The sequence below is a fragment of the Syzygium oleosum genome, unplaced genomic scaffold (assembly GCF_021117445.2).
Source record: "Syzygium oleosum isolate NSW1041296 unplaced genomic scaffold, Sole_v2.1 Sole_v2.09, whole genome shotgun sequence".
In the NCBI taxonomy this organism is placed as follows: domain Eukaryota; kingdom Viridiplantae; phylum Streptophyta; class Magnoliopsida; order Myrtales; family Myrtaceae; genus Syzygium; species Syzygium oleosum.
This window is the reverse complement of record NW_026607493.1, coordinates 7,911,432-7,937,105: the sequence shown is the minus strand read 5'-3', so window position 1 is coordinate 7,937,105 and position 25,674 is coordinate 7,911,432. Positions and strand designations below refer to the sequence as shown.

The window sequence follows — 25,674 nt, the reverse complement described above, 5'->3', positions numbered from 1 at the left end:
TGGAAGGCAGCGTCAGCTCCACCAAGACGGTGGTCAAAGGCAGTTGGGTGGCGACCAGGAGGGGCAGCTGGTGGTGGGTGGTGGGAGGTAGACAGATTGAGGTGATCAGGGTTAGGGTTTGCGGAAGACTTGGAAATTTTGAGGGTTTTTATAAAGGACATCTATGTGGTTTCATTCTTGGATTTCCGCATAGAAATGCAAAGTTGCATATTCAGAAGTACATGATGCAAAGTACATGATGCGAAGTGGTAGTACTACAAAAACACGAGATGATAAAGGGTGCGTTTATTTTGCGAAAAATAAATGATTTTAAAAATATTTTTTAATAATAATCACTTGTATCGCTTACAAAAATGAGCGAACTGAAAAAACTATCATCATTTATGAAAATGTTTAGATACAAATTATTGTTGATGATAAAACTTTTTTCATTGACTAATTATTTCAAGCGATACAGGCAATCATTTTTAGGAAAATATTTTTCAAATCATTCATTTTCCGCGAAATAAATGGAGGCAAAATACATACTAATTTTCTCATACATGCTTTGCATGAGATTTTGCAATGAAAACTATTTATTTTTTGTGAAGAAACAAAAAAAAATTTGGCCGATCACCGGTCCAACTCGAGAGGCAGACCGAGACTGATTGGTCCAATTCTTAGTTCCAAGGTGTATACGACCCATGCTGAAACCGATTGCCCCTAATTGAGGCCCCGATGACCCCCCAGCCACAAAGGAAAATAAGAAAAAAAAGGACAAAAAAAAAAAAAACTCAAAAAAATTGCAACAAATTACAAAAATCAACCACATCAGCGTCAGCCAGCACCGCGTAGGACAATCAGCATCTACGTTAGTGATTTCTAGCCAAAATTAGTCGAAAGGACTACATTAAAAAATCGTCAAAAGATTTAGGACTAAATTGACAACATTGAATAATTTCGGACTGAATTGGCCACCGTATAACAGTCCTCCGTACAATACATTTAAGACTTTTGGACAATTTTCTCGGTGCCAAACAATGAAGTACCTTCATCTATTATGGTGACCACATTAAACCAAATGAACTAAAAAAAAATGGACTTATATTCATAGATTATAGATTTCTTCACTAACTTAAAACCGTACGGTTATTTTGTCATAAAATCATGTATGTGTATATATATAGGTAAATTGATATGACCCCACTCAATTTGTATGACTCTTATCCACAATTAGTAGAACCATCATAATATATATAAACATATACAGACTAAAAGAATATTAACTCTAACAGAAAAGGTTGGTTCTAATTAAGGAATAAGAAAATGGAATTTTGTGATAACGTGGCTCAAACACAGAGTTTTATTCTATGCAATTTTTTTATTATTCTTTTTTTGGTCGGAAACTTTTTTATTATTTAAAGATTGTCTAACATACACATTATTCTGCACCATAATACAGTCACATCATATGACAACTGCGAGTATACTTAAGAGCCTCAATGTGCTTCCACGAACACGTGGCTTGAAAGATGCTACATTACAAAGCTTGTCAAGGTACACTTTTTTTTTTCTTCCGACCAAAAAAAAGAAAGATACAGTTTTTCTATAGTACATTTGCAATTTATAGTGGATAAATCGATGCAAGAGATATGTCAAAACGTGCCCTTGCTGTTTGTCGGATCCAATGCGTATCCCTTGTTTCTTGACGATGATAATGGACCAAATTAAATAAACTGAATCTAAACCATAATTGTTCCTAACCTATACGAGAGTATCTTCACTATAGCTACTTACTAGCACATGGTGTTACACTTAATAAGTGAAAGACAACACTCTCAAGAATTTAACCTTTAATTCCACCATATTCATTATCAACAAGCCAAAATTTACATTATATTCTGGTCTCTAAAACCAGGAGCACCGGCAGACCTCAGGGAGGGAGTTGGCGGTAGCCCCCACCCTCCCTAGACACCAAACTTCTCTTAATCACAAAGCCAAAAATGTTTTCGAGAAAATTTATGTTGCGCTCCCTAAAATTCTCGGCCTGCCATTCGCAATATAACGACTGAAAAGCATGCTCAAAAAATAATAATAAAAAAAAGATGTTCGAACCAGCATGAGCTTTCGACAGCATATTACGAAACAGCAACGTTGCTTCGATCCCAATCGATTGCGATTCAGTACTTTTACTACACATTCTTCATGGTATAAGTGAACTTGGTCCCATTCAAATGGGGAACTCCAGAAGACGCGAAGTCTAGTCCTTGTCGGATAGATACCACAACTAATAAAAATGGGTAGGAAATACTTTTCAGGTCATGCATCAAATGTCGCAGAGCAGACCAAGTAACCAAAGTTTGGTTTGAAAGCAAAGATTGAACCAACGGTGGGTGAGTCTGAGTCTCTAGCTAGTAGAAGTAGCTGTCTCACGAATTTAAAATTGCCTGCATTGCCCATCCATTTCTTGCTCTCGTTTTTGCTTTTTCTGGTTTTTTGGCCCCCTCGTTTTGGGTCCAAACTAATTGTTACCTTTTATATGAAATAGATTCACTCTAGTGACTGATCTCAGTGTCATTCTCACAGATGCAGATCAGTCGTCGGAATGCAGCAACCTCACTAGGATTGCACCCTCATCCACCAATTCAAGATAACCTCTGCTCACCCAAAAACATAGAGGTGGCACTAAGACAACAAATAAGTGAAGAGGATAGATACGGGAAACCTTAATTTAGGAGGAGCATGGCATATAACATAAAACAAAACACATTTAAGATATCTTTTGTATAACGTTTACTTACAGGCAGTATTTATATTGAGATTTTGCAGAGGTGGCCACAATCTAAGCATTACCTCTCATTACAGAACCTACTACTCATCTCAAACAATATGAGGTTTCAAGAAGACACGTCGCGATTTAATATTCACCATCCCACCTAATCAACTATGTACATTTGATAGGTCCTGAGCAAGACCTTAAAAGGCTTAAAGGGGCACTATGCATGGAGCTCTTGCCTGGGGCGGGAGTCCCTGTAGCATCCCTTGTACTCTCTCTCTCCTGGAAAGAAAAAGATAAGGAGGGAATATGGAGGCGTCTGGGTGGAGAAGGTAGACTCCACGTCAGCTACAAAGCTGGCTAATGCCGGGTAGGCAGGTATTGTAACCTCCCGCGCCTGGAGTGACGGATGAGAGTTTCGGCTCCAACTAAGCTACCGCTAACGCGAATCAACTCGCAAGGCAGCTCCAATTCCCCCGATTTGATTCGCCTGAAAACTTTTTTTTATCACCCAAAGAGAGAGAGAGAGGAGGGGGTGGGTAATATTTTACTCAACTGGCTCAATTATTCTACTACAAGTATTGCGAATTAACAGCCTGAAGTCCTCGTACGATGTATATTTTTTCACAGCTTAGGAGAACAAATAAGGCACAATCCTTGTCGGAATTTCGCTTATGCATGTCAGCCGTGCCTTCCTTCGAATGCTTCATGGCTGCATAAATAGATGACATCAATCTCCTGAACCCTGCTTATGCACACCAGTCCATGCGATATAAAGAAAAATACATGCACGTGCCGAGTACCAAGTAAACTCCTCAGCTACCTGCCATCGTGCTACCTCCAAGTAAACGTGCCACTTTGAAGTCTATGTCCCAATTGCAAAGCTCTACTACTTGGTGAGATGGCATGCTAGAGGACCGTTGCAGGTATGAAGAATTTGAAGAATACCTTAATGTCCTTTGAAAAAGATTAAGTAGAGCCAGGAGCAAATCAACTTCTCGAAATCATGCGTACATAGCAGAATTAATTGCAATCCGACAGAGGATCCTCAGAGCTGGAGATAAGAATGACGCAGAGAACAAAGACCGAATAAAAAACAGAAGCAATAATTCCCAACGCACCCGACCCACATTAAGCATATAAATCAGGAGGAATTTGTACCTTGCGTTTAAGATCAAGAGCTTGAAGGGCATGCCAATGGTGTTAATTCTTTCTTCTCATCCTGAATTGATCGGAAGTACACATCTTAGCTTTTGCAATATTGCCTAGGAGCAAGCGATATCAAGGAAAACAGGGACAATAGGGACATTTTTTTCCCTTTCCAAAGAATCTTATAAAGATAGAAATGGTTATATGATACTTTCATGCTGTTCTTTAGGATGTAAGGGTAGGGGCGAAAATTATTGCATGACAAAATAACCCCAAGTACGATCTTATTTCTTGGGTTGATACATCATGCTACATTGCTTTAGCATCATTGAATTTGGTCTTAGTATATGTCTAATCACTAAGACACCGGTAAGTTAATTACCATTTCTGATGCTTAACTGACTCGTATCAACTTCCTCATGGAATTGCAACTATAATTTGACCTCGACTAATGAGTAAATAGGCAGGCTTAAAGTGAAGCCTCCTAAATTTAGAACTCATGGAAAAATCTAAGATGTCAAAGGCTTCATGAGTAAAAACAAAGAGAAAGCAATATATCTTTTTTCTTGGGGAAGGGGGCATACCTTTGGATCGGAACCATTCTCGGTTTGATAACAGCATAATTTTTTATAGATGAAAGCGGCAAATATCCACTGACGTAAGTACTTATGCTGACAGTTTCCAAAAATGCACTCTCATGATTACAAATATAATCAAACGAATCACAAAAAAGAATTATATACCCTAAGAAGTCAAGTTGGGGTAGGGGGATACCATTTTAAGGATAAGTGAATGGGTGGTTCACGGTACTTTCCAGAAAGGCAAATGTGTCTAACCCACCATGCAGAACCAGCTGAAGAAAACAAAACATGTTAAGATTATGAAATTAAATAACTGCTAAATGGGAAAGATATAAAAGCGGAGTAGTAACTCAAATGTTATACGATAACAGCAGAAAAATCATACCACGTTATGTGGGAGGAACTTGGGCATCATATCATGAAACTATTCAATGTCTGCCGTAACATCAGGCATCCAGTTAGCTGAAAAACCTTGCATGTTCTCATCCACCAAATGGCAATGAGTATACAAGTTCTAGAATCCAAAATACAGGGTCACCGACATCTGGAATAACAGGCCCAGCACAAGCTTAAATGATCTTGATTCTTTAAAAAATTATAGTTGTGAAGAAAAGTTGGCAGAAGGGTGAAGAGCATATTCCAAACGAGCATATTCCAAACAAGCATAATCAGAGACATGCATGAAAGTCCCTGTATAGCTCTCATCACAAGCTAAAAAGGGTGTGAAGAGCAATTTATTTGGTGGTCAAAAAAATCAAAATTTACATGCAGAACATATGACAAGCAAAAAAGTCAACAAGCAAAAGAACAGAAGTTAGCAACTTACTTCCTTGATATTATGCAATGGTAGATCAAGTTGCTTGTTTTATTATAGCTCTGACTAATATATTCCATGTAATAGCGGTAGGTATAATCCCATGAGCCAAAGCGTCATCTAGGAAACTAATGGCATTTGATGTTTTTCCACAATTACAAAGACCTTTGAGAGTAATATTGTAGGAAATAATATCTGGCCGTAGCCCATGCTTTAAGATGCAGTGCCAAATTTCTGAGGCCTTTTCACAATCTCTCAACTTGTAAAAACCCTCCATCAAAGTGTTGAGGGTGACAAGATTTGGAGAGCAGTTCTGCTCCCCCATCTTTGAAAACAGTTGTAGTGCAGCTTCTACTCTGCCTGCGGAGCAAAGCCCATGAATAATAATGTTGTGCATAGTTATGTCAGGTTTCAAACCCTTTGCTAGGACCAGTCGCCACAATTCAAGGGACATGTCAACCTTCTTGCCTTTGCAAAGGCCATCCATCAGTAAGCTATACGTGATCATGTCTGGTTGCCACCCTTTTTCTAGCATCTCCTTCACTACATCATATGCCTTACCAAACTGTTCGGCCTTGCATAAACCCTTTATTAGAATGTTGTAGGTAACAAGAGTTTGAGGACAACTGGTACTGTTCATCACTTTTAGAAGGTGGATTGCATCTTGAAATTTACCATTGTGAACAAATCCGTCAATCAATGGGTTGCAAACATGAGGATCCAGCTTATGGCCACGTTTACCCATCCGACCAAGGAAGCTGACTGCTTCATCCAATCTTCCTTCCTTGCACAATCCATTCACCATCGACGAGTAGGCAGAGTTATCTAAATCAGCCCTCTCATCTTCTGCCCCTTTCAAGAATCTGATAGCTTTACTTAAATATCCATTCTTGCACATCCCTTTCACCATGACTCCAAAGGTTGTTGAATCAGCATGGCAACTGCTAGAATGCAATTGTTCCCACATCGAAATTGCTTCATCCACCTTCCCATTCTCTAACAAGCCCATGATAAATGTGTTATAACTGCGGATATTATGACAGCCTTCCTTCTCCATTACCTTCCACAACTCAAAAGACTCCACAACCTTCCCGGCTCGACAAAACCCATTGAGCATTGTGTTGTACACAACCACATCAGGAGACAGCCCACTGGCAGCCATCTCCTTGTACACTCTCTCAGCAGCATCCACATTCCCCGACTCACAGAACGCGTGTATTACATTACTGTAAGTGAACAGATCCATCTCTCTTTTATTTCCCTTCATCCTCTTCCACACTTCCAAACTCTCGCTAAACTTGCCACATTTACACAAACCATTAATCATCACATTGTAAGTCACAACATTTGGATAGACAGAAGGTGATTTCACCAACCTCTCCCAGACTTCACTAGCCTTCACATAATCTCTCTTCCTAAAAAACCCATCAATCAAAATATTATAAGACGTAACATCAGGCATAACTCCTCTCTCATACATTTCATCAAACAGTTCATACGCACCCAGCAAATCCCCAGTCTTTGCAAGCGCATTGAGCACGGTCCCATAACTATACAAATTAGGTTTCAAATCATTGTCCCACATCCATTCCAAGAGCTCCTTGGCCTTCTCAAAATGCCTCTTCTTACAAGATATCTTGATCAAAACGTTATACGTCTGCAAATTCGGCGCCAACCCCGCCGTCTTGAAGTAGGCGAAGAACGACTCGGCTCGATCCCACTGGTTCGACTCGATAAACGCATTCAGCAAAGAATTGTACGACCTTATCCCGGGCTCGCATCCAAAGATCTCCCCCATGTTCCGGAAAACGTCCAGCGCCTCCTCGGGCATCGCGTTCTTGGCATACCCTTTGATGACGGTGAGGGCGACGTCCTCGGGGCACTTGCAGTCCTGGGCCCTGATGAGCTGCACGACGCGGTCGACGTGGGCGGCGAGCCTGGAGTCGACGAGGCGGCGGAGCACGTGGTGGAAGACGTCCGGGGAGCGGGAGCGGCTGGGCGAGTCAATGAGGAGCGCGAGGGCGGAGAGCGGGTTCTTCTCGGCCTTGAGGCGCTGGAGGAAGCGTTTCGGGGAGAGGAGTTGGTTCTTGGGGAGGTGGTGTGCCATGAGCGCTCCCGCAGTAGCTCGCTCGCCATGCTTCACTTCATTCCAGGGAGGGTCGTCGCCGGCAACGAGAGAGGTTCCTCCATATGAGAGGGAGAGGGAGAGGGAGAGAGGGTGGCCGCGGCCGACTTTCTGACGGCGGAGAAGCTGCTGGTGAGGAACTGCAACAGACGCGGCCGCCACCGTCGGGTCGATGGCCTCCTCAAGAAGGCGAAGCGAAGCCCGAAGCTGTGGGGAGGCTAAGGGGGCGAAGGTTTGACCTCATTTCTGCTCATAATTTCGAATTTGCCATCGACGTAACGAAACTAGTATGGGCTGGGCTGGGCCTGGGCCTGGCTGGGCAGGCCCGATGAAAAGATTGATGCACGGAAATTGCTCTTGATCATCGTCATATAGTGCATTAGACTTTTGTGAGTCCATTCGAAAAGGATTTGGAGTTAATATCTGATCAACTCTATTTTCTCCCTTGAATTGCTTGTGTCGACGGATTGGTTCGATCCGAAACTTAAGGTATCGGGTCGGATACGAAAAAAGATTCATAACAAATGTTGGTGGAGTTGGAAGTTGCAGAATTCTGAGGATTCGATGTCCATTTATGGCTACTACTCCGTGTGTAGTTCCACTAACCACATTTCCTATCCGAACCAGAGCCAAACCCCGATCGATCTTGCCAGAGGGGACGAAACGAGGAGGAGCACGGCACCCTTTTCCTTTCTCTGGATATGTTTTTCTTACGTCCACAAAATCTAATCAACGCCGACGTGAGAGTCCACTCCGGTATTTCCTTGTATTTTGAACGCGAAGGACAAGTATAAACGAAAAACAGCCAAGCGATCAAGGTCCAGTTACTTATAGTACAATTATCCCTTTTTTCCTTTTGCTTTTAGTTACAAGTGAGGCAAGCATGCGTAACCTATTCAATGAAACAGTCGCATGAACATATATTGTTACGACTGATTTTTCGTATAATACCACAATTTGTCCGTATAATTTTACTTGAAGTTCTTTTTTTTTTCTCGAGCTAGTCTCCGAACTTTTTAGGAAGATACATTGTTCATCTCTGCACCGTTCTGGTAATGGATTTGTTAATGTAGATGCTCATAAGTAGGACGTTCACAAGGGATATATTCGAAATGGTCAAGTACTCTTTCAAAAAGATACCGGACTTCGCCGTGCCACCGCCTCTCTCTTGTCAGTGATTATAGAGTACCATCTCCAACCATTGACGAAGGCTCGCGAGCATTTAAAACCCGAATTGCCACCGTGACATTGGTTTCAATACCACAAGCGCAACGATGATTTGAGTTTGGAATGCTGAATAAACGTAGACGTTGGTTTGACATAAGACTTTTTGGGGTGAGATGAATTTCTTGCTCGAGACAGTCGTGCTTGTCCATGCAGACGAAGGAAATATAATTGCAAAACGCAAGTGACCTTGGCTTTCCCAGTCCACATGCTACTGTCAGCGGCGCTAGCGCAAAGTTTTTTATATTCTGATAAAGAATGTCCACGTAGTTCATAAGATATATGCCTGTGTTGGACTGTTAAATTCGCCGTAGAATTCTTATATGTAAATTTCCAACATGAAGCCAGGTATTACGACATACGAGCCATTGTCACACTTCGCCTCATCAACACCTCAAAATCGAGCTGAATCATAGGAGATACAGAGTACGACAGTCCGAAAATGATTCCATCCCAGCTGGAACAAGAACAAAAGAGATGAGACAGAGGAGAGAACCTATATTCACATAGAATATGTAAAACTCGAAAATCACATACCTCACTGTCGATGCGATTCAAATGGCTACCTTTTTAAAAAGCTAACAATTGCTAGAAAGAGAACAATACAAATATACACGGTGCTCTAAACCCTAAATCTCTTCTGCACTGCTATGAGGTAAAAGGTGGTGGCGGGGGAAGGAGAGACAAATAATTTGAACCCTTAAAAACTTATATGCTCACCCGACCATATCGGACTAATCGCCAGCATGGCCCACGAGATCATTGTCAGAGCAGCTAACGATTCACTATCCAAGTGAGCCTACGTTTGGTAAACCGGACTTCAAGCAGGTGAGAACCGCAATTACTGAGCATCCTTCAAAGACATAGTTGCGTCGGTTCTTCAGAAGTTCCGAAGATGCGGTGGAAGCCGTAAGAGCCATACACATCACCTTCTTCGTGCTGAATTCATATGAGCTTTGCTTTCATTCCTTATTCGATCTGCATACATGGGTAGGCGAATAATCTCGTTGATCTCGCTCAGCAAGACTTCTTCTGTAATATTATCCTTTATGCTTCGCATCACCTGCCGTCACATAGGCAGACACATAATTCAGTGACTAATTCAACTACCGGCTAAAAAAAGTAGTTAATGTCAACATGGAAAGGACCTTTCTGTAGGTGTTAAATTCATTGGGAGTATTTTTGTCTACCCGAGTCCGCATACAGACCCACACTTGTTCATCGGCATCCCAAGAACACTCGATTATCTTGCCAGAGTATGAAGACGGATCAAGACCATCTGCAAGTTCGGACACGAGTATTAGACTAGAATAGCTGCAAGGAAGATGACTCCAAAAGTAATCAGCAGCAGCAGTATCTTCAATAAATGGTTAAACGATAAAAATAGAAACACCAGATGGACTGAGAGAGTGAGAGAGAGAGAGAGAGAAGGGGAATAGGGATTTTCTTCCTAAACAAACTGCTAGTAGTGTTAGTCTGGTGGCTGCAGCCACTTATGACAGCAAGAATCCCAATCGATGAAAGTGAAAATGTTGAGCGGATAAACCAATCAATGCACAAAAGCTTAAATTAGAGTCTTAGAACAAAGACATTACGAATTGTCCTTTGGCCAATAATATATAAGAGACTTCAACAAAACGCATTTACAGCAGAGATCTTCAGACCATGCAAAATGGCAAAGGCCAAAGACGAACACCCACAATGATTGCACCAGATACAATGTCGAGCAGAACGCCCAAAAGAAACTGCTTTATTTGGTTGACCTCTTTCAAAAATGCTAAAGTGCATGAGATGTCCAAGGCATGAGGACCAAAGCATAGTTTCTTGGAAAAATTTTGAACGCAAGATACAATGGTTCGCTTCTGACCTCTGAATACAACTCGATTCCCTTCCATCAGCTTCTTCTTGCCTCGTTCATTCAGAGACAAAAGCTCATTTCCGTCATCATCAACCTGGTAACAAACACCACATTAGATTAATCACATCCCCTAGGTTGAAAGAAGAAAGGTGTTCCAAGCATGACTGAAGCTTAAGTGACCACCTCAAACTGAAAATCAACAGAGTTCAATTCAGGATACTTCCACTTCAAAAGACCTTCATGGGTGCGGGGAACGTAAGGATCATCCCAACCCTAGCAGATGAGGACCATCAGTGACAAACAATGCTCTAAATTAAAAATGTAGAAAACAATCAATCGATATAGAGTTGCATTTCCCCATGAGCAAGGAGGAGGAGCTTATACAGACATAATCCCAATTTGAGTCGTCATATATAGGGTTAACTTGATTCAAAGATACTATAACAGATAACAGCAGAATCCCCCTCCTGTGATTATAATACAATACACAAGAAAACAGCTACAGCATCTATAATCTTGTCAGAATCAAGAAAAATGTTCGGTATAAAACAGAATACAGATCAGGAGAAGATTCATCAGCGTCATAAGCAACTACCTGAAAAATAAGTCCATCTGCATCATGTGAAAGCTTTGGAATAAACTCCTTCAAAAGCTTCGTCACGGTGGAAAGCAGCCAGAAATCCTTCCTCCTCACCTGACAACATGTTAAGCAAATAATCACCAACCCCAACACAACCATCAAAAGTTTAGAAAGTGAAGCATACAAATCAACAAGAGACCGTCCTTACCCTGAATGGTTCCAAGTCATATCTGTAATGAGGATTCCTGCTTTGGTATATGTTCTGACGCTCATAATTTCGAGGTTCAATAACTTCTTTCTCAATCAGTTTCCACCGCTCATGAAAAGGGCGCTGCACCATGTTCAGGAACCACATCACATTTTTTATTTATCACAAAATAAAATACCACAAAAGAAAATGCATGCTTTAAAATTAGCAGTGGGATGCACCCAGATAATTTGATAACTCTTCTGAGAGGATAAACTAAACATTAGCTTCCTATTGGTCAGTACTATACCACGAAGGGAGCCAAACAGGAAGGATAAAGCCAGACAAATCACTAATGATTAAGAACATAACAAAGTAAAAAAAAAAACAGTGTCATGCCACCTGACATCGAATTTACACACGATTGTTACATAGGCCCAGCACAATCGATTTTCTTTTAATCAGGGGGAAGAACCTCAGCTGATTTTTTTCCGAGAATGAAGTAACATTCAAATTACCTCTACAACGGAAACATGATTAATTGCCATCAGATCATAAATTAGGTATCTCCTCTCCTGCTTCTGTGAGTCTGGCATAGTGTCAATGATCATCTCACCATCCAGTAGCGTAAAGTGGTGAGTTTTCTCGCCTAAAGCCTTCAAAACCGAAGAATGTAATGTCAAACGTGATGCATAATAAGCTTAAACCCCCCCCCCCCCCCCCAATTGAAAAAAGAAATTAAAGGGCACAGAGATAGTTCCATACCTCATTTGATCTGAAAGGAAATCTCATCTGAACCCTTCTAGTGTTAAAGCTTCTATCGATCAGATAACATCCATCAACGGTTATTAGCATCATATAACGAGTTCCATCAGCCTTCCATGTTGCATAGTAGTACCTCTGCCTTAGAAGTTGCAAATTTTCCCTGCATGTGATTAAGCACATAAATCTTATCATGGACACCAACGACTTTAGCAAAGCAAAAGCTATGCCATATCTAAACCTAGTGCCTTTTATTGGCACTCAAAGCCAGACCGATTAAAAATCATTAGTAATGAAAGAGCATTCAATATCTGCCAGGTTAGTACTATTAGGCAATAGAATGCTTAAACATGCTTCAACAAAAATTGAGTAAGCCTCTACAGCTATACAAAACAGCATGATTAAAACTGGAAATCATTTTCCCGAAACACAGAGTCATGTTGCTTGAGAAGTGCGTCTTCTTCTTCCATTCTCTCTCTCTGGCTGTGTGTGTGCTACTTCAGGGGTCTCCTTGATTTGTGCCTACCTCTCTGCTTAACAAATTGGCGCTCCCTCTCTCTCTCTCTTTCCGTGAAAAACACAAATCAGTTTTTTATTCCAAAAGACGGAAATACTCATTTCTGTATTTACACCAAAACATAGGAAAACATTAACATTTCCTGAAAAAATATTATGTTTTCCAATTACATCACATTTTCCGTGAAAGAAATGGAGCCCAACTCTTTGCCCAAGTTTCCAGGCTAATATTTTTCCTCTGGTTACCTCTTTTGAGAGAGAGAGAGAGAGAGAGAGAGAGAGAGATGAAATAACACTTTTAGACGAAAGATTTTCAGTGCATCCTGTTTTCTTCCAAAGAAAGTGCCAGAATGCCTAATATTAACGCAAAAATTATCAAATATTTAACTAAAGCATTAAATGTATTTTTGCATCTGTACTTCCAAACAAAACTATTCTTGAAGGATCAAGCATCTTAGAACAAGACATCTATTTTACTTGACTAAACTACTCATATTTAGGCAGTTGTCTAACAGAAATGCTGGTTCTTTGATTAGTATAAGTTAACTTAAGCACTAGCCCAGAAAAAAGAGTCACATTTCAAGATCATCAGAAATAATGCCACTGCACATTTTTTGTTACTATGCACGCAAGACTGCCTTTAAAAGTACACATCCCTAATTCGGAAAAGCAAAGCCAGCTTCCACCCAAGACCAAATTAGACAAAGTTCTGGGAAGTAGATGGCCTATTCCTGAGGTCAATTGAGCCTCGAACTGGCGACAAAGATACTGAACCTCAAATTGAAAAACAAAACCCACATTTTCGCACAAAATCATTTTCATGTTTTAGACTACATCAAGTTCACAAAACTGCCCAACAGACTGCAACAGATCAAAGAGAATGGACTAACACCATCCAGACTGTCTCCTAAACCAGATTATTTCAGACCTAAAGAATCAAAAATCCTCTTTTTAATGCAATTCTAGCCAAAGGCCACAATTTCCTCCATTGGTAACCTTGAGTCTCCTACGCTTAAGAGTCTCCTACAACTTAAGCATGAGAAGGAGATATTCTCTACACCTCCACCCTCACCCAAGCAATGAGTCTTCATACTGCAACATATGAAGGTCACGCAGCACACTATAAACAATCCTATATAAGACACGCACTGACTTTGGGTTCAGTATGTCACAAGTACAGATCAAGAAGCCATGATTAAATGACTAGGACAGGTATGCTGTTTGAAAAAAAAATTGAAAAGCTACAAATTCTTTACATAGAACATTGTCTAATAACAACCCAGCCATATGTATTGTGAATGCTTGTGTGTGTGTGTGTGTGAGACACTGTTCAGGAGAAGCCAGTTCAACCGGTCTGCGAATCTTTCCGCAGTTCGCTTTCGGATGAGAAACAGATTTGACCCAGCTCAACCAGCAAACAGATCAACCGGTTCAGATAAGTTTAGCTGGTTTTGGATTTACATAAAAATTATCAGGAGTCAATCCTCTAACCTCTCTTCAAAAGAATGAAACTCCAACAATTACGCCACGCTCTCGCTCATTCTTCTTAAATGTGTGCCAACCATACTCATCAAGTTATGGCCAATGGATCTACACTCTACTTTCATTCTCTCTCCACCATATTTCATGTTATGTCTCCACGTTATTGACCTCAGCAGCTAACAACCCAGCAGTTCAATCATTTGAACTAGTCAGAAGTTCAAGATACCCAGTTAGGCGGGCAAAACAAAGAAAAACAAATTTTTCTCGTAGCAAAATACCCAGTTAGGCAGGCAAAACAAAGATAAACATAGATCAATCAGCTAGTCAGAAGTTCCACTCTCTGCACAACCAACAGATATATATTAACCCATTGTAAGCAAATATCCCTTACAACACAATCGGCAATTCAGAAATATTGATCTACCATACTTCCCCCTATGGAGAAGGCCCCCCATCCCACAAGCCCTACTTAGCAAATGAAACTGGGATAGGATTTGTGTGAGAATTCAAGTTGCTGATGACTAATGGTCAAAAGAAACATTACATTAGCACATGTACGAACAAATAAAGCAAATAGTGAATCCTTCCCATGCCTAATTGATTTTTCCAAAATTTCATGCACTCGTAGTATAATCAAACCTGTTGAGGGAAACAGGATGCGATCCAGGAAATTGTGTGCCTCCTCTTCCCTGAAATTTAGAAAAAGCATCAATAATGAGTAACATAAAGCTTAGACTTTAGCAATTGCGTCGCTCACATTGTTTTCTTTGTCCCCTTTTTAACTCATCATTTCTCATATTTATTAACATAGAACATCATGCAATAGATGGATGTTGGAGTGAGAAAGTCCAGCATGCAGTTGATGAAGAGGTGTAAAAGGGGCTTCTTACTAGCTAAACAAACCCCATACATCTGTATGTAATTGAGACAAAAGGGTCTATGGAGAATAATAGAACAAATTAAGATGACATCATCTACACAGCACATTCGCATAGGAGGGACAATTGAGTTTGACTCCAACAGATGGGATGAGGTTTAGTTTTATTATTACAGGAAGCATCACCAAATTCACTTAACATCTTTCGAACAAACTGATCTGAACATTCATGCAGTGTATTCAAGGCTCAAAATAATGTATCATTCGCTCCAAAACATATCCCATGGGGTTCTAGGAGCTTTTGATTATTATATCTAATCTTATTCTTACTGCTTAAGCTTTTGAACAAGTTAGCAATGGTAACACAATGTCTTCATGGTTTCACAGCAGATAATGTGGTTAAATCTCCTGAAACCTTCATTATCATCACTAATTATATTATATTCCATGCTTGTCATAGGCTAAATCTCAACCTATGTGTGAAGGTAATGTTAAGCCCATTTTCATATCCAATCAAGTCCAGATAATAGCTTAAGCTTTTTTTAATAAGTTGATCATGATCAGACCATATCCACATAAAATGAGCTTGCAAAAGAACAGATCATAATAAATCATAGAATGATCTTACCCCCACATTGAGCTTAAGAGTCTGATAGCAGAAATGCCGAAATGCATCACTCTGGTCCCTTGGTATTTCATCGCCCAATAGATCATCATTTGTCATCAGTTTATCAGTCTCGTGATTATCCTGAAATAAAAGGACTTGTCAAAAGTAGTATAATGAAGTTAATTTCATTTTTCGAAAATCGATGTTAAAATTTCAAATAGAGCAAGAAGGTTAAAGAAACAAAACCATACAGATCCTCAGTCATTAAAAGAACAACAAGGGGCGCCTTATTTAGAAGAGTCCACCATCAGTTAAGAGAGACGTCCTAAAGGCCATATAAGACTGCATATAGACAACACAGCCATAGACACCTTACCCCTATCCAACCCTTTCAATAGGGTCAAATTTCATTTCTACCAATGGACAACAAGAGACTGATTGCCAACATCAACCTTACTGGTTTAAGAATTCACCCATTATATGAAAGTTAACCTCTTAACTTCTCTCACGTTGTCTTTCCCATTCATGGCTCTCCTTAAACATTTCGCAATAAGAGCTTCGATGTATAGAAGAGATTACAAAACTTTATTCATTTCCTACTCCTGCATGGTTGTTCCTCTTACACAAGGACAGTTAGGATCATCCACCTTTTAAATTGCTACAACATCTATTACTGACTTCAATTATACTTCGGCAAAATGGGCAAGGAGAGTCGGCATAAACTGAGGATAAAAGGGGGGAAAGGAAAAAGGAGATGAAAAGGCTAGGTCAAATGACATGCCAAAACATTATCCAATGTGAAATCCCTTTCTTCCAAATACATAGGAAGGAACTGCCAGGAGACATACGTCCAAACTTATTCTATCTGATTTTCATGTGAAAATGTCTACACCCTCTTCCGCGATTATCTGCATAGTCTGAACTGACAGTGGAAAGTTGCATCTGCAGTTGGTTTCAACACGGGAGTGTAAAACCACTGCACATTTGCAACATCTCTAGCCTTCGCACTAAATGCTCGACAAGAATCTTATTAAGATCACCCACAAGACTGACAAGTCTGACGGCAACATGTCCCGATGGCAAAGATTTGAACTAAGAGCAACATATCCCGATGACAAAACATGACCGTAAAACCTAAGGAAGAAACAAATGTCAAGGTGTGCTGGCAGCATACATAAATGGAAAATACTCATTTCAAATGATTCACATGATGGTTTCTTTTATATGCTCATTTCAAACCAGCAGCTCTAATGCTTTATTCTCCAAAAAGGCCCACAGAAGTCTGTTAAAATGTGATCCAAAACCTTTCAATTGCAATGGATTTAAAAAAAAAAAAAAAGAGGAAGAAGAAAATTGGTGTAAAGCTCAGTCCAGAAGCAACTTCTTTTCAATTTGCTAGTTTCTTGTACACGTGCATTCTCTAAAACTTTATCTAACATGCAAAGAACTGTTCCCTGCAGAAGTTTCATCTGGCAAAACTAAAATACCAAAGATCAATAGTATATACTTCCAATTCTTACATGGCCAGGAGCAGCTAAATTTCCATCATCGTCTTCATCAGGCATAGCTTCACCATTAAGATCAAGATCAGAGGATCTCTTCCACTCTGGAGTGGAAGGACAAACGAACATTTCAGGCTTCCTCTCATGATAACATGTATATAAAGCCTCAATGTATTCAGATTTGTAAATCCCAGGAGGACGCGCATCAGCAAATATTTTTATGGCCTACAGAATAAATAAAGCATAAGAAACAATTTCAAAAGCCCGCACAAATGAAATTAGGATTGCTGTTACCACCTGTGTGACCGACATCGGCATGGATCTCATCAGATAATTGATGATCATGTATCCTGTACGATTATGACCATGCGTACAGTGGACAAAGACATATTTCTTAGAATGTTTCTGGCGATACAGAAACTGAATGACCTATGAAAGAATCGGAAAAAGGTAGGTTAGAATTAAATGATGAATAATTAATTGTCATGAGGGAAATTCCTTTCACCAAATTAAATTCATGGTGCAAATGATCCCTAAGCAAAATGACACACAGATGTTCCGGGATCAAGTAGAAAATCTTATACAGCCTGCTCAGTTGAAATACAAGAGATATGATCAACATACAGCTCATTGATAAAATGCCCAACATAAAGCCAGCTTGCCTTAGAGGTCCTCCAAGAGTAGTCATTGGCCAACAACAGCGAAATCAAAACGCTTTAGTTTCTTACTTTCCATCATTATTTAAACCACCCAAAGGAGCCATTCAAATGTTTTCCTTTATCCATTCTCTTGAGCCAATATGATTAATTACAAAAGGGGACTATACAACTAAAATACTTGAAATTTGATAATAATTCTCCAGTGGATTCATCTTGAAGAATATAGGCGACAACAGCAAGAACATCTACAACAACAAAAACCTAGCCCTATTCCACCAAGTCCAAGTGGAGTCAGCCCTTCAACCTTATTGCGCTTGATTCTATATCAAGTCTTTGCTAAAATCTAAGTGCTCCATATTTGTTGTTATCCTCTCCTTCTAAGTTCTTTTGCTTCTTACTTTACCCCTTTTAACCTGTGTATCCATCACTTATCTGCTCTACTGACAACTTCTACATTATAGCTGCACTTTGATCCCATTAGGTCCTCCAGTCCATAAAATACCTGGGCTAAAACAAAATCAAGAACAAGACAGCCTAAGCAAATATTGCCAGAATACAATCACATTGAGAAACTATGCTACGACCCATGACATCATCAAGTCCAATGAAGAAAACCAGAAGCTTGTCCACCAAATTTATCCACCCCAACCATCTGTGTAAGAAGAAACATACCTCATATACGAATTCATTAACAGCTGCAGGCTCTGGAACCTCAAGCCGCCCAACACATCGAATCTGGACCCAAAATTTAAAATTTTAGAGATGGCAAACTTCATCAGTTCGCAAACATATTGGTAAACATAGGTTTCAAGCTTTAGGCTGATACTTACCTTGACATACTTGATACCGTCTTTCTTCAAATCTATTGGAGAATAATACCTTGTTGAATTCGTCAAGTCAATCACCAAGCCAATCTGCAAAATCAATGAAAGAAGTTTAGATATCTAAAAATCCAAACAAGGAAAGATAAAAACCCCCATCTAGGTCTTTATCTACATTAACAAGGAGAGGAACATAAAATGAAATGGCAGAGAGGGTTTTTCAGGCTCCATCACTTCACTCAGAGCAGATTTTTATTCCACATTAATAAAAATTGAGTATATGACTTAATTTAACATACGTAACTGTCTTGAAGGTTCATGTTTTTTCCCTTTTATTTGTCAATAAACAGAGTTGAAATATTTCCTTTGACTATGACTTCACTTTTCTTCATGGCCCATCTGACTCCACCGCAGATATTTAACCACTTTTTTTGTGAATTTTTCAATATTGCACTCTTAGCCCCATATTAAGAAAAGAGACGATTAAAGCGTGCTCCATATAAGAAGCATGTCAAACATCTCACAACATTTTGATATATCAGAAAATTGCCCAATTATGAAACGAAGTCGGCATGTATACTGATTATCAACGCAATTGTCATACACACAAAATCCCTTTCCGTGCTTCATTTGTCACAAGATACTGTGAACATAATAAACCCACTAACAGTATTCCACTAATTTTTCCTTTTCAGTAACTCGGTTTGCAAAGTAAACTAGAAATGTAGTGGATAATCCAATTACTGAAAAGCTTGAAATGCATTGCTAAAATAAGTTATCTACCTGTTATTTGTGAAAAAAAAATTACACAGACTACATAAAAATCATACTCATCTACTTCTTCGGTGGAAATAAATCCTCAAAAATCTAAATGGTCAGATTAGTTTTATGACATGGATAAAGCCAAAGACTGAAAGTGGAATCCTAGTTTTTTCAGTCTTATGTTTCAAAGCATGAATCGTATTCTGGTATAAGTATTTTACAAAACGAAGTAGATGGCAACAGTCAATAAAGACCTGAACATCTTGGAAATCTGCAACCATGTCCCACAACCCCCCACCCCCAAAACTCCCAACCAAAAAAAAAGAACCAAGACAAAATTGAGGTTTCTGTTGCATAAAGGATGCTATATTATCAGAAAGGAGTATGCAGAGCGAATGTAGTCAAAGCCAGCCACTTACTTTTCTTCCTAAAACTCTTTGTTGATGTAGAACTTGTTTGAACGAATATCTTTTACCAGGAGGTATGTCAAAGCCATCACCAAGAGGCGTCTTTGAAGGAATTAAGCAAAATATCTCTTGACCATACGGTGGGCAGTCTAGCCAACCTGTAAGACCAAAAGACACCAATAAAGTGCGGCTCAGATGGGTAAAGCCAAATGTGAAAAATTGAAAAAGAAAGCATACACATTCAAACAGAACGAAGATATTGCAATTCCTACCCAAATACATTGTTCAGGTTGATTCCTATAAACATATGAGAAAAAACAATAGATCAGAACTAAAAGAAATTGCTTATGCTCCCCAATCTTCAACAATCAAGGCAAATAGGTTCCCATCAGGCCAACCCGATTTCCCTGATGTCCACTCAAGCGAAAAAGTAAATTAGAACTGTCCAGGGAACCAATGGAGGGAATGAGCTGCACTTTAACAGGCCATAACTCAATGTTTAACCCCAAAATTCTTGCAAACCCATAATATAAATTTTTGAGACATTTATTATTGAACAGCAACATTCAGCATCAGGAACTCCTCTCATAAGCAACAAATAATGAGATTACACAGCGCAGGAAACAAAGTGAACTTTCATGTCCCAAAAGCCTAACAGGCCCCAAAAGAATCACAGTTGTGAAACGAAATTACAAAGACAAGTCATAGAAAGGTTTTATCGTGCATAAGGGGCAACTTAAAACTTTTACAACAGAATTCCATCACTGAATCAACTATTTTTGGGGCTAATTCCAAAAAAAGCACCAACTTTACCTTGAGTGACAATTCTGGCGCGAACTTTTTTTTGTCTCAATAAAAAGCACTAACTTTTACTCTAGTCCGAAATCTAGCCCTCGTGATGCGAAATTTTCAAAAGTTCGGGCAAAATTGTTACTCAAGGTAAAGTTGGTGCTATTTTTTGGAATTAGGCCACTACTTTTGTTTGTGACCAAGGAGTACGGGAACAATCTGATGCGAAGGTATAGATGGAACTAGGAACATCTGTTAAAGAAAACTTGCTTCATAAGTTTCCTCCAGAAATGAAAAAGAATCGAATCCTCTATTCAAGTAAGGGGGCACAATGGACCCACCAAGTGAATGACAACAGCCAACATTCTAGCCGAATACACACTCTAACTTCACAGCTCCACAATGAACCACAATTTGATTGCACTTTCTCCCTTCACAATTTATACTTGATAATAGACCCAAACATATCCATTCATTCCATAAAGAGCCCTCAGTGGCCACTTTCTGCTTAGTCATCAATAACAAGTAGTAGTAGATATGATATTTTAAAAGGTTTACCAAAGGCTCCACCCCACTAGCACCTGATAAAAAGCCTTCTCATGGCCACTAATTTCTGTTTATTCACTCATAGCAAGCAGAACAAATACCATTCACGAGTCTAATCAAATTAACGTGCCTTAGCTCAATGTCCTAAGACTAAGTAGCTCCAATTGAACAAGAGAAATAAATTCTTCCACAAAGGGCATATTGGGTACCTTCTGAACTAAATTTTATAATTCTCCATATGCAATCACGACCATTTCCAAAAAGAGACAACACCGGGACCCACTAGGACCCACACAAAAAAGACATGGTTTGGGTTGCAATTGGAGTAAGCAATTTACATTAAAATTTTCCTCATTCCATGCATTTTGTGGCCTAGTTGTTATAGCAGCTCATCAAGTGGCAAGGGGAAGAGAAACTATAATAGCGCGAAAATCAAATTGGAAAAAAATTGCAAATATCAATTACTTCATTTCATAGACATGGGCAGCATAAAAAATACTCTTAACCAAAAAGAGCAAAATTTAGCTTTCAAAATTACAACTAGTACGTCCTACAGCCACTAGATTGAGTTCAGTAAGGTTCCAGTTTTCCAGAAACCATTTCATATTCATAAGATCTATAAATATTTGCCCGATCTCACTGTCCACACAATTTCTTGCTTTTTCTGTTCATGACAGAGCACTGTGCGGAGAATTTTTGCAACATATACCTCGTAATTGACTGATGAACATTGTAATCACAACTCAGTAGTTCGGAAACCTAGATACATCTATAGGACTTCATGAAAAGAAAGAGATCCAGCAGAGTAGAGTTATTCAGAAAATAGTTTTAACAGTGAGGGTATGCTTCACCGAAACAATATTTTTCTTCTGGGGATTTCATTTAAAGGATGGTCCCATGATTTTGACTATTCCTATAACTGAACAACATCATGCATTTGTTCACAGTAGCTACTTGCGTAACATCCTGAAATTGTTCCGGCTACACTCTCACATATGTTCAAGTCAAAGTTCCGATAACAATACACATAATGCGCATGCCTATTTCACGTCACATTACGCAGTAGATCACAAGAAAATTTGCAGATTCGTTTAAGACCAACAAATATCAGGACTACTTTGTGAACGTATCTTATTCACAAAATGAAAAAAATTGATTGAGGACTATTTCTTGATGTCATGAGAAAATATAACTAACTAAACTAATTAAACAAAGCAACTAAACTGATTGGAACCAAAAAAGAAAAAAAAAAGAGTTCAGATTAAAGTGAACAACATCCTCAGTTAGGGAGTATTGGTGAGTATGGAAAAAAATTGAAACGTAGCTTTGGACTCTCAAAGTCTTTTAACTAAAATTTTGGTGTTTAGTATAATTGTCACAAAACTCTTTGAACACAAATCTTGCCTTTAAGTCCAATTACCATTTTTCACTAAAGAACTTTGAGAATCCAAAGCTGCTTTTCAAAGTTTTCCCAAACACACCCTACCTTATTTTGTACATTACAAGTAATATTTCAATCTGCACATGACTAAAATTGCTGATATGGGTCCAAAGTTATCTCAGGATTCATGACTTTGTCTTATCATAAGAAAGATCATAAAGTAACAATAGGTTCAATACTTAAGTTAAGTCACATCAGTTACTTATTAATCAAAGAGAGAGAAATTAGGCTACATGCTTATAAAACAGAATTCAAATTAAACCAAGATAGAAATACCTAGAATATTTAAGTAAAGATACAACACCTGAATGACAGGTGGGACAGTGCTCAAATTCCAAAAAACAATAGTACTTTCTAGGAAAATGAGAGATTAGTCTCACAAATTGCTCATCCTAGCAGAGGAAACCCAGTTCCCTTCTTGCGCATTCAAATGCATGCAAACTTCCAAAGACACGAAGTATCTTGTCAACAGGGAATACGACACAAGCCGCCCCATGTCAAAAACTACTATCGAGTTATCAAGTTCAGAAACCAAACAAAAAAAGAAACCAGATCACTAAATGAAACTTAGTCGCCTGGTGCTACCATCTCTTGGAAGAATAATTATAACACAAACGTGATCCCTATATATCCCAATGCAATATCGTAAGTAAAAGCATTGTCGCAGATTAATGATATAGAAGGATAAAAATTAGGTGGCGCTGGAAAAATACCATGTGGAAGATTAGATGATCTATGATTATTATTCATGTGTCTCGTCTGATGTAACTGATCAAGTGAAGAACGCTGAGACACAGTCATTGTTCTTTCATCTGAGCGTTCTCTCCTCAATCTCTTGCGCCTTTCATCACGTTCCTGTCATAAAAAGGATGTTATTCTTCACTGCACAAACTACAATTTCAAGCCATAATTATGAAAGAGACATATTTGATAACATAAATGTACTCGGCACCTGTATTTTCTTTTCTTTTTCTTTTTTGGAAAAATCATTTTAATGAAATAAAGAACTGGTTTATGCAAACTGACAAATGATTGATAGGAAAAAAATATTTGTGGAGCAGAGTTAAACTTGGAAGCTGATCCACTGCTCTCATCATCTCATGCCGTCATCTATTTAAAGTTGCGGCGGACACAGTCATATCTTGATAAAATTTCAGCAAAATTTTGTAGAGTGATTATGCTGCTTAGTACGATAGCGTTGTCGTGCTTAGAAGCCGAAGTGCACAAACTTACTCAGCTGACAAAGCACACAGCATATTATCAGTTACCAAAGCACCAAAAGCATAAGAATTGGGAAAGATAATAGAATTTCCATATACCTATGTTACTTAAGCAACAAGATAACTCCGGAAAATACAAGCTTTTGCATAACGATACCATGAGGAAAAGGCAAGAATTCAGAGGAGAATTAAATCAAATTAAACATGCTGAAATACAATCTGAAGAGAGCATTAGTAAGCACCCGGTTGGCAATATCAAGTGCAGACTCTATGTGGTCCGCTGGTGCCTTATACTCTTCCACATGCCGATCAAAAGTTTCTTCATCCTCTTCAGGTAAGGCATTTAAGTCCATTGCGACAATCATTCAGTGTGAAAGAAACAGCATTGCCGCAATAGACCCTTCTCTGAAGAATCTATTTCTCCTCTAGTGCTTGCCACTCTAGCGACGAGGAACTGCACCTGTGACAAGTAAAGATAAAACATTGCTAGTTCAGCTTAAGCAACACCATCAGAAAGTATGCGAACGAGCGGGCTACTAATTACTGAAATAAAGACCGATGATTAGGCATCCTTGACATTTTCCAAGATAAATGCCGGAAGAGAAAACAAAAGACGAATCCCACACGCAAAGGGAAGTGCCCCAGACAATTAGACGAATCCAAGCCCGAGGTCATAGTACCGGGAGAAAACGCAAAGCCGTCCTTAGACAGCGTGAGGCACGTCCAGCGGTCAATTTGCAATGAAGCGAGAAAAGGCAGAAAACTTCTACTCGTACCAAGAAACAAAGACGGAAACTTGCTTCGCTTTCTACCGAAAAACTCGAGCCACGCACTCTGCCGCGGCATCGACACTACTCAACGGAACGAAAAAACCTAAAAATCGCTTCATCACGCTAGACCCGCGCGCAATCGCTAAGCAAACCGAGGTCCCCCGGGAAAATAACTAACGAAAAACCTAAGCAGCAGACAAATCCCTCGGGACCCCCATTCGGAGCGCGCGAGGGGAAATCAGAGAACTCCAGAGAAAAGCCAACGGCGGGGTGCACAAACCTCGGGGAGGCAAAATCAACGCCGAATTGCGGAGCCGAGCCGCCCGCGCCGGGGGAAGGCGGAGCCTCCGACGATCATTGGAAAGGAGCGCGGGGGGGGGGGGGGGGGGGGGGGGGGCGGAGGAGCCGTCCGCCGCGGAAGGGAGGGGGAAGGGGGCAGCGGCGCCGCGCAAAACCCTACGGTGACAGGCGGTGGCCGAGACGCTGGAGAGGGAGAGGGAGAGGGGTGGTGGAAGTCGGGGGGGGTGGAAAACCTAGGAGAGAGAAAGGGGGGAAGGGGGAGGGTTTTAGAAGCTGAGATTCACTAATCAATCGACGTCGACGGCAAGGGAAGACGCAACAGAAAAGAGCGAAAGAGCGAGAGAAAGCGAGAGAGAGAGAGAAGGGGTTGGGGTGCGAGGGGGGGAGACCGTACGTGCGGGAGCAACGACATTATAAATAGGCACGAAATTTAGAGAGAGACGAGAGACGAGAGACGAGAGAGACGGCGAAAAAAAGATTAAAAAAAAAAAAGGAAAAGAGAGAGAGAGTTCGATGTGGAGACAACTTAAGTGGGAAGTCGCTGCTGGGGATTGGGAGAGTGAGATTACACCCCGGGGGCGGTGCCTACGGGGGAATCTGCTATCTGAGAATCGCGGGGCTTCGCGAGGGCAATTCCGTCATTCCCGTCGGGCCTCGTACGGCCCAATACGACGGGCGATGATATTTCCCGGAATTCAAAAGAAAAAAAAAATCACTTCGATTTCTGTTATAGTCAACTTAGACCTTTTAAACTGCTCCGTCTCAGGTTTCTTGCGGAACTTGGGCATTCATTAGACGTTAAACACGGAGAGAGTAGAGCCGGGTACTGAGCTCAAAAAAGATACAGCCAACTAAGGTGATGAGTGCGCGAGCACTAACACGTTAAAATAAGGAACGTGGTCATGTCAGCTCGCCAAGTATATACACCTGAACAGATAGG

The 25,674-nt window shown here is 40.0% G+C and overlaps 2 protein-coding genes across 11 annotated transcripts; both read right to left on the bottom strand.

Annotated features, from left to right (window-relative positions):
* Nucleotides 1-3,283: 3,283 nt before the first annotated feature.
* On the bottom strand, nucleotides 3,284-7,640 carry LOC115692802 (pentatricopeptide repeat-containing protein At3g09060). 10 transcript variants are annotated; one of them, XM_056314613.1, is made up of 6 exons: nucleotides 5,312-7,640; nucleotides 4,871-5,029; nucleotides 4,679-4,757; nucleotides 4,489-4,575; nucleotides 3,917-3,977; nucleotides 3,284-3,809 (listed from the first exon to the last, which is right to left on the bottom strand). In XM_056314613.1, the coding sequence occupies exon 1, from the start codon at nucleotides 7,404-7,406 to the stop codon at nucleotides 5,337-5,339; it is 2,070 nt and encodes a 689-aa protein (XP_056170588.1). In that variant the 5' UTR covers nucleotides 7,407-7,640; the 3' UTR covers nucleotides 3,284-3,809; nucleotides 3,917-3,977; nucleotides 4,489-4,575; nucleotides 4,679-4,757; nucleotides 4,871-5,029; nucleotides 5,312-5,336. The 10 variants fall into 10 exon arrangements, with proteins under 10 accessions (XP_056170588.1, XP_030475661.2, XP_056170582.1 ...); XM_030619801.2 differs by having other exon boundaries at nucleotides 3,284-3,467; nucleotides 3,559-3,809; nucleotides 3,917-4,757; XM_056314607.1 differs by having other exon boundaries at nucleotides 3,284-3,467; nucleotides 3,704-3,809; nucleotides 3,917-4,757.
* A 1,489-nt stretch (nucleotides 7,641-9,129) lies between these two features.
* Nucleotides 9,130-24,873, bottom strand: LOC115692878 (uncharacterized). Its single transcript, XM_030619850.2, has 18 exons — nucleotides 24,715-24,873; nucleotides 23,907-24,124; nucleotides 23,158-23,299; nucleotides 19,681-19,826; nucleotides 18,509-18,592; nucleotides 18,351-18,413; nucleotides 17,317-17,448; nucleotides 17,038-17,244; nucleotides 15,539-15,658; nucleotides 14,673-14,722; nucleotides 12,039-12,198; nucleotides 11,792-11,929; nucleotides 11,295-11,417; nucleotides 11,102-11,200; nucleotides 10,690-10,779; nucleotides 10,516-10,600; nucleotides 9,797-9,927; nucleotides 9,130-9,711 (listed from the first exon to the last, which is right to left on the bottom strand). The coding sequence occupies exons 2-18, from the start codon at nucleotides 24,027-24,029 to the stop codon at nucleotides 9,574-9,576; spliced, it is 2,031 nt and encodes a 676-aa protein (XP_030475710.1). The 5' UTR covers nucleotides 24,030-24,124; nucleotides 24,715-24,873; the 3' UTR covers nucleotides 9,130-9,573.
* Between the last annotated feature and the right edge of the window lie 801 nt (nucleotides 24,874-25,674).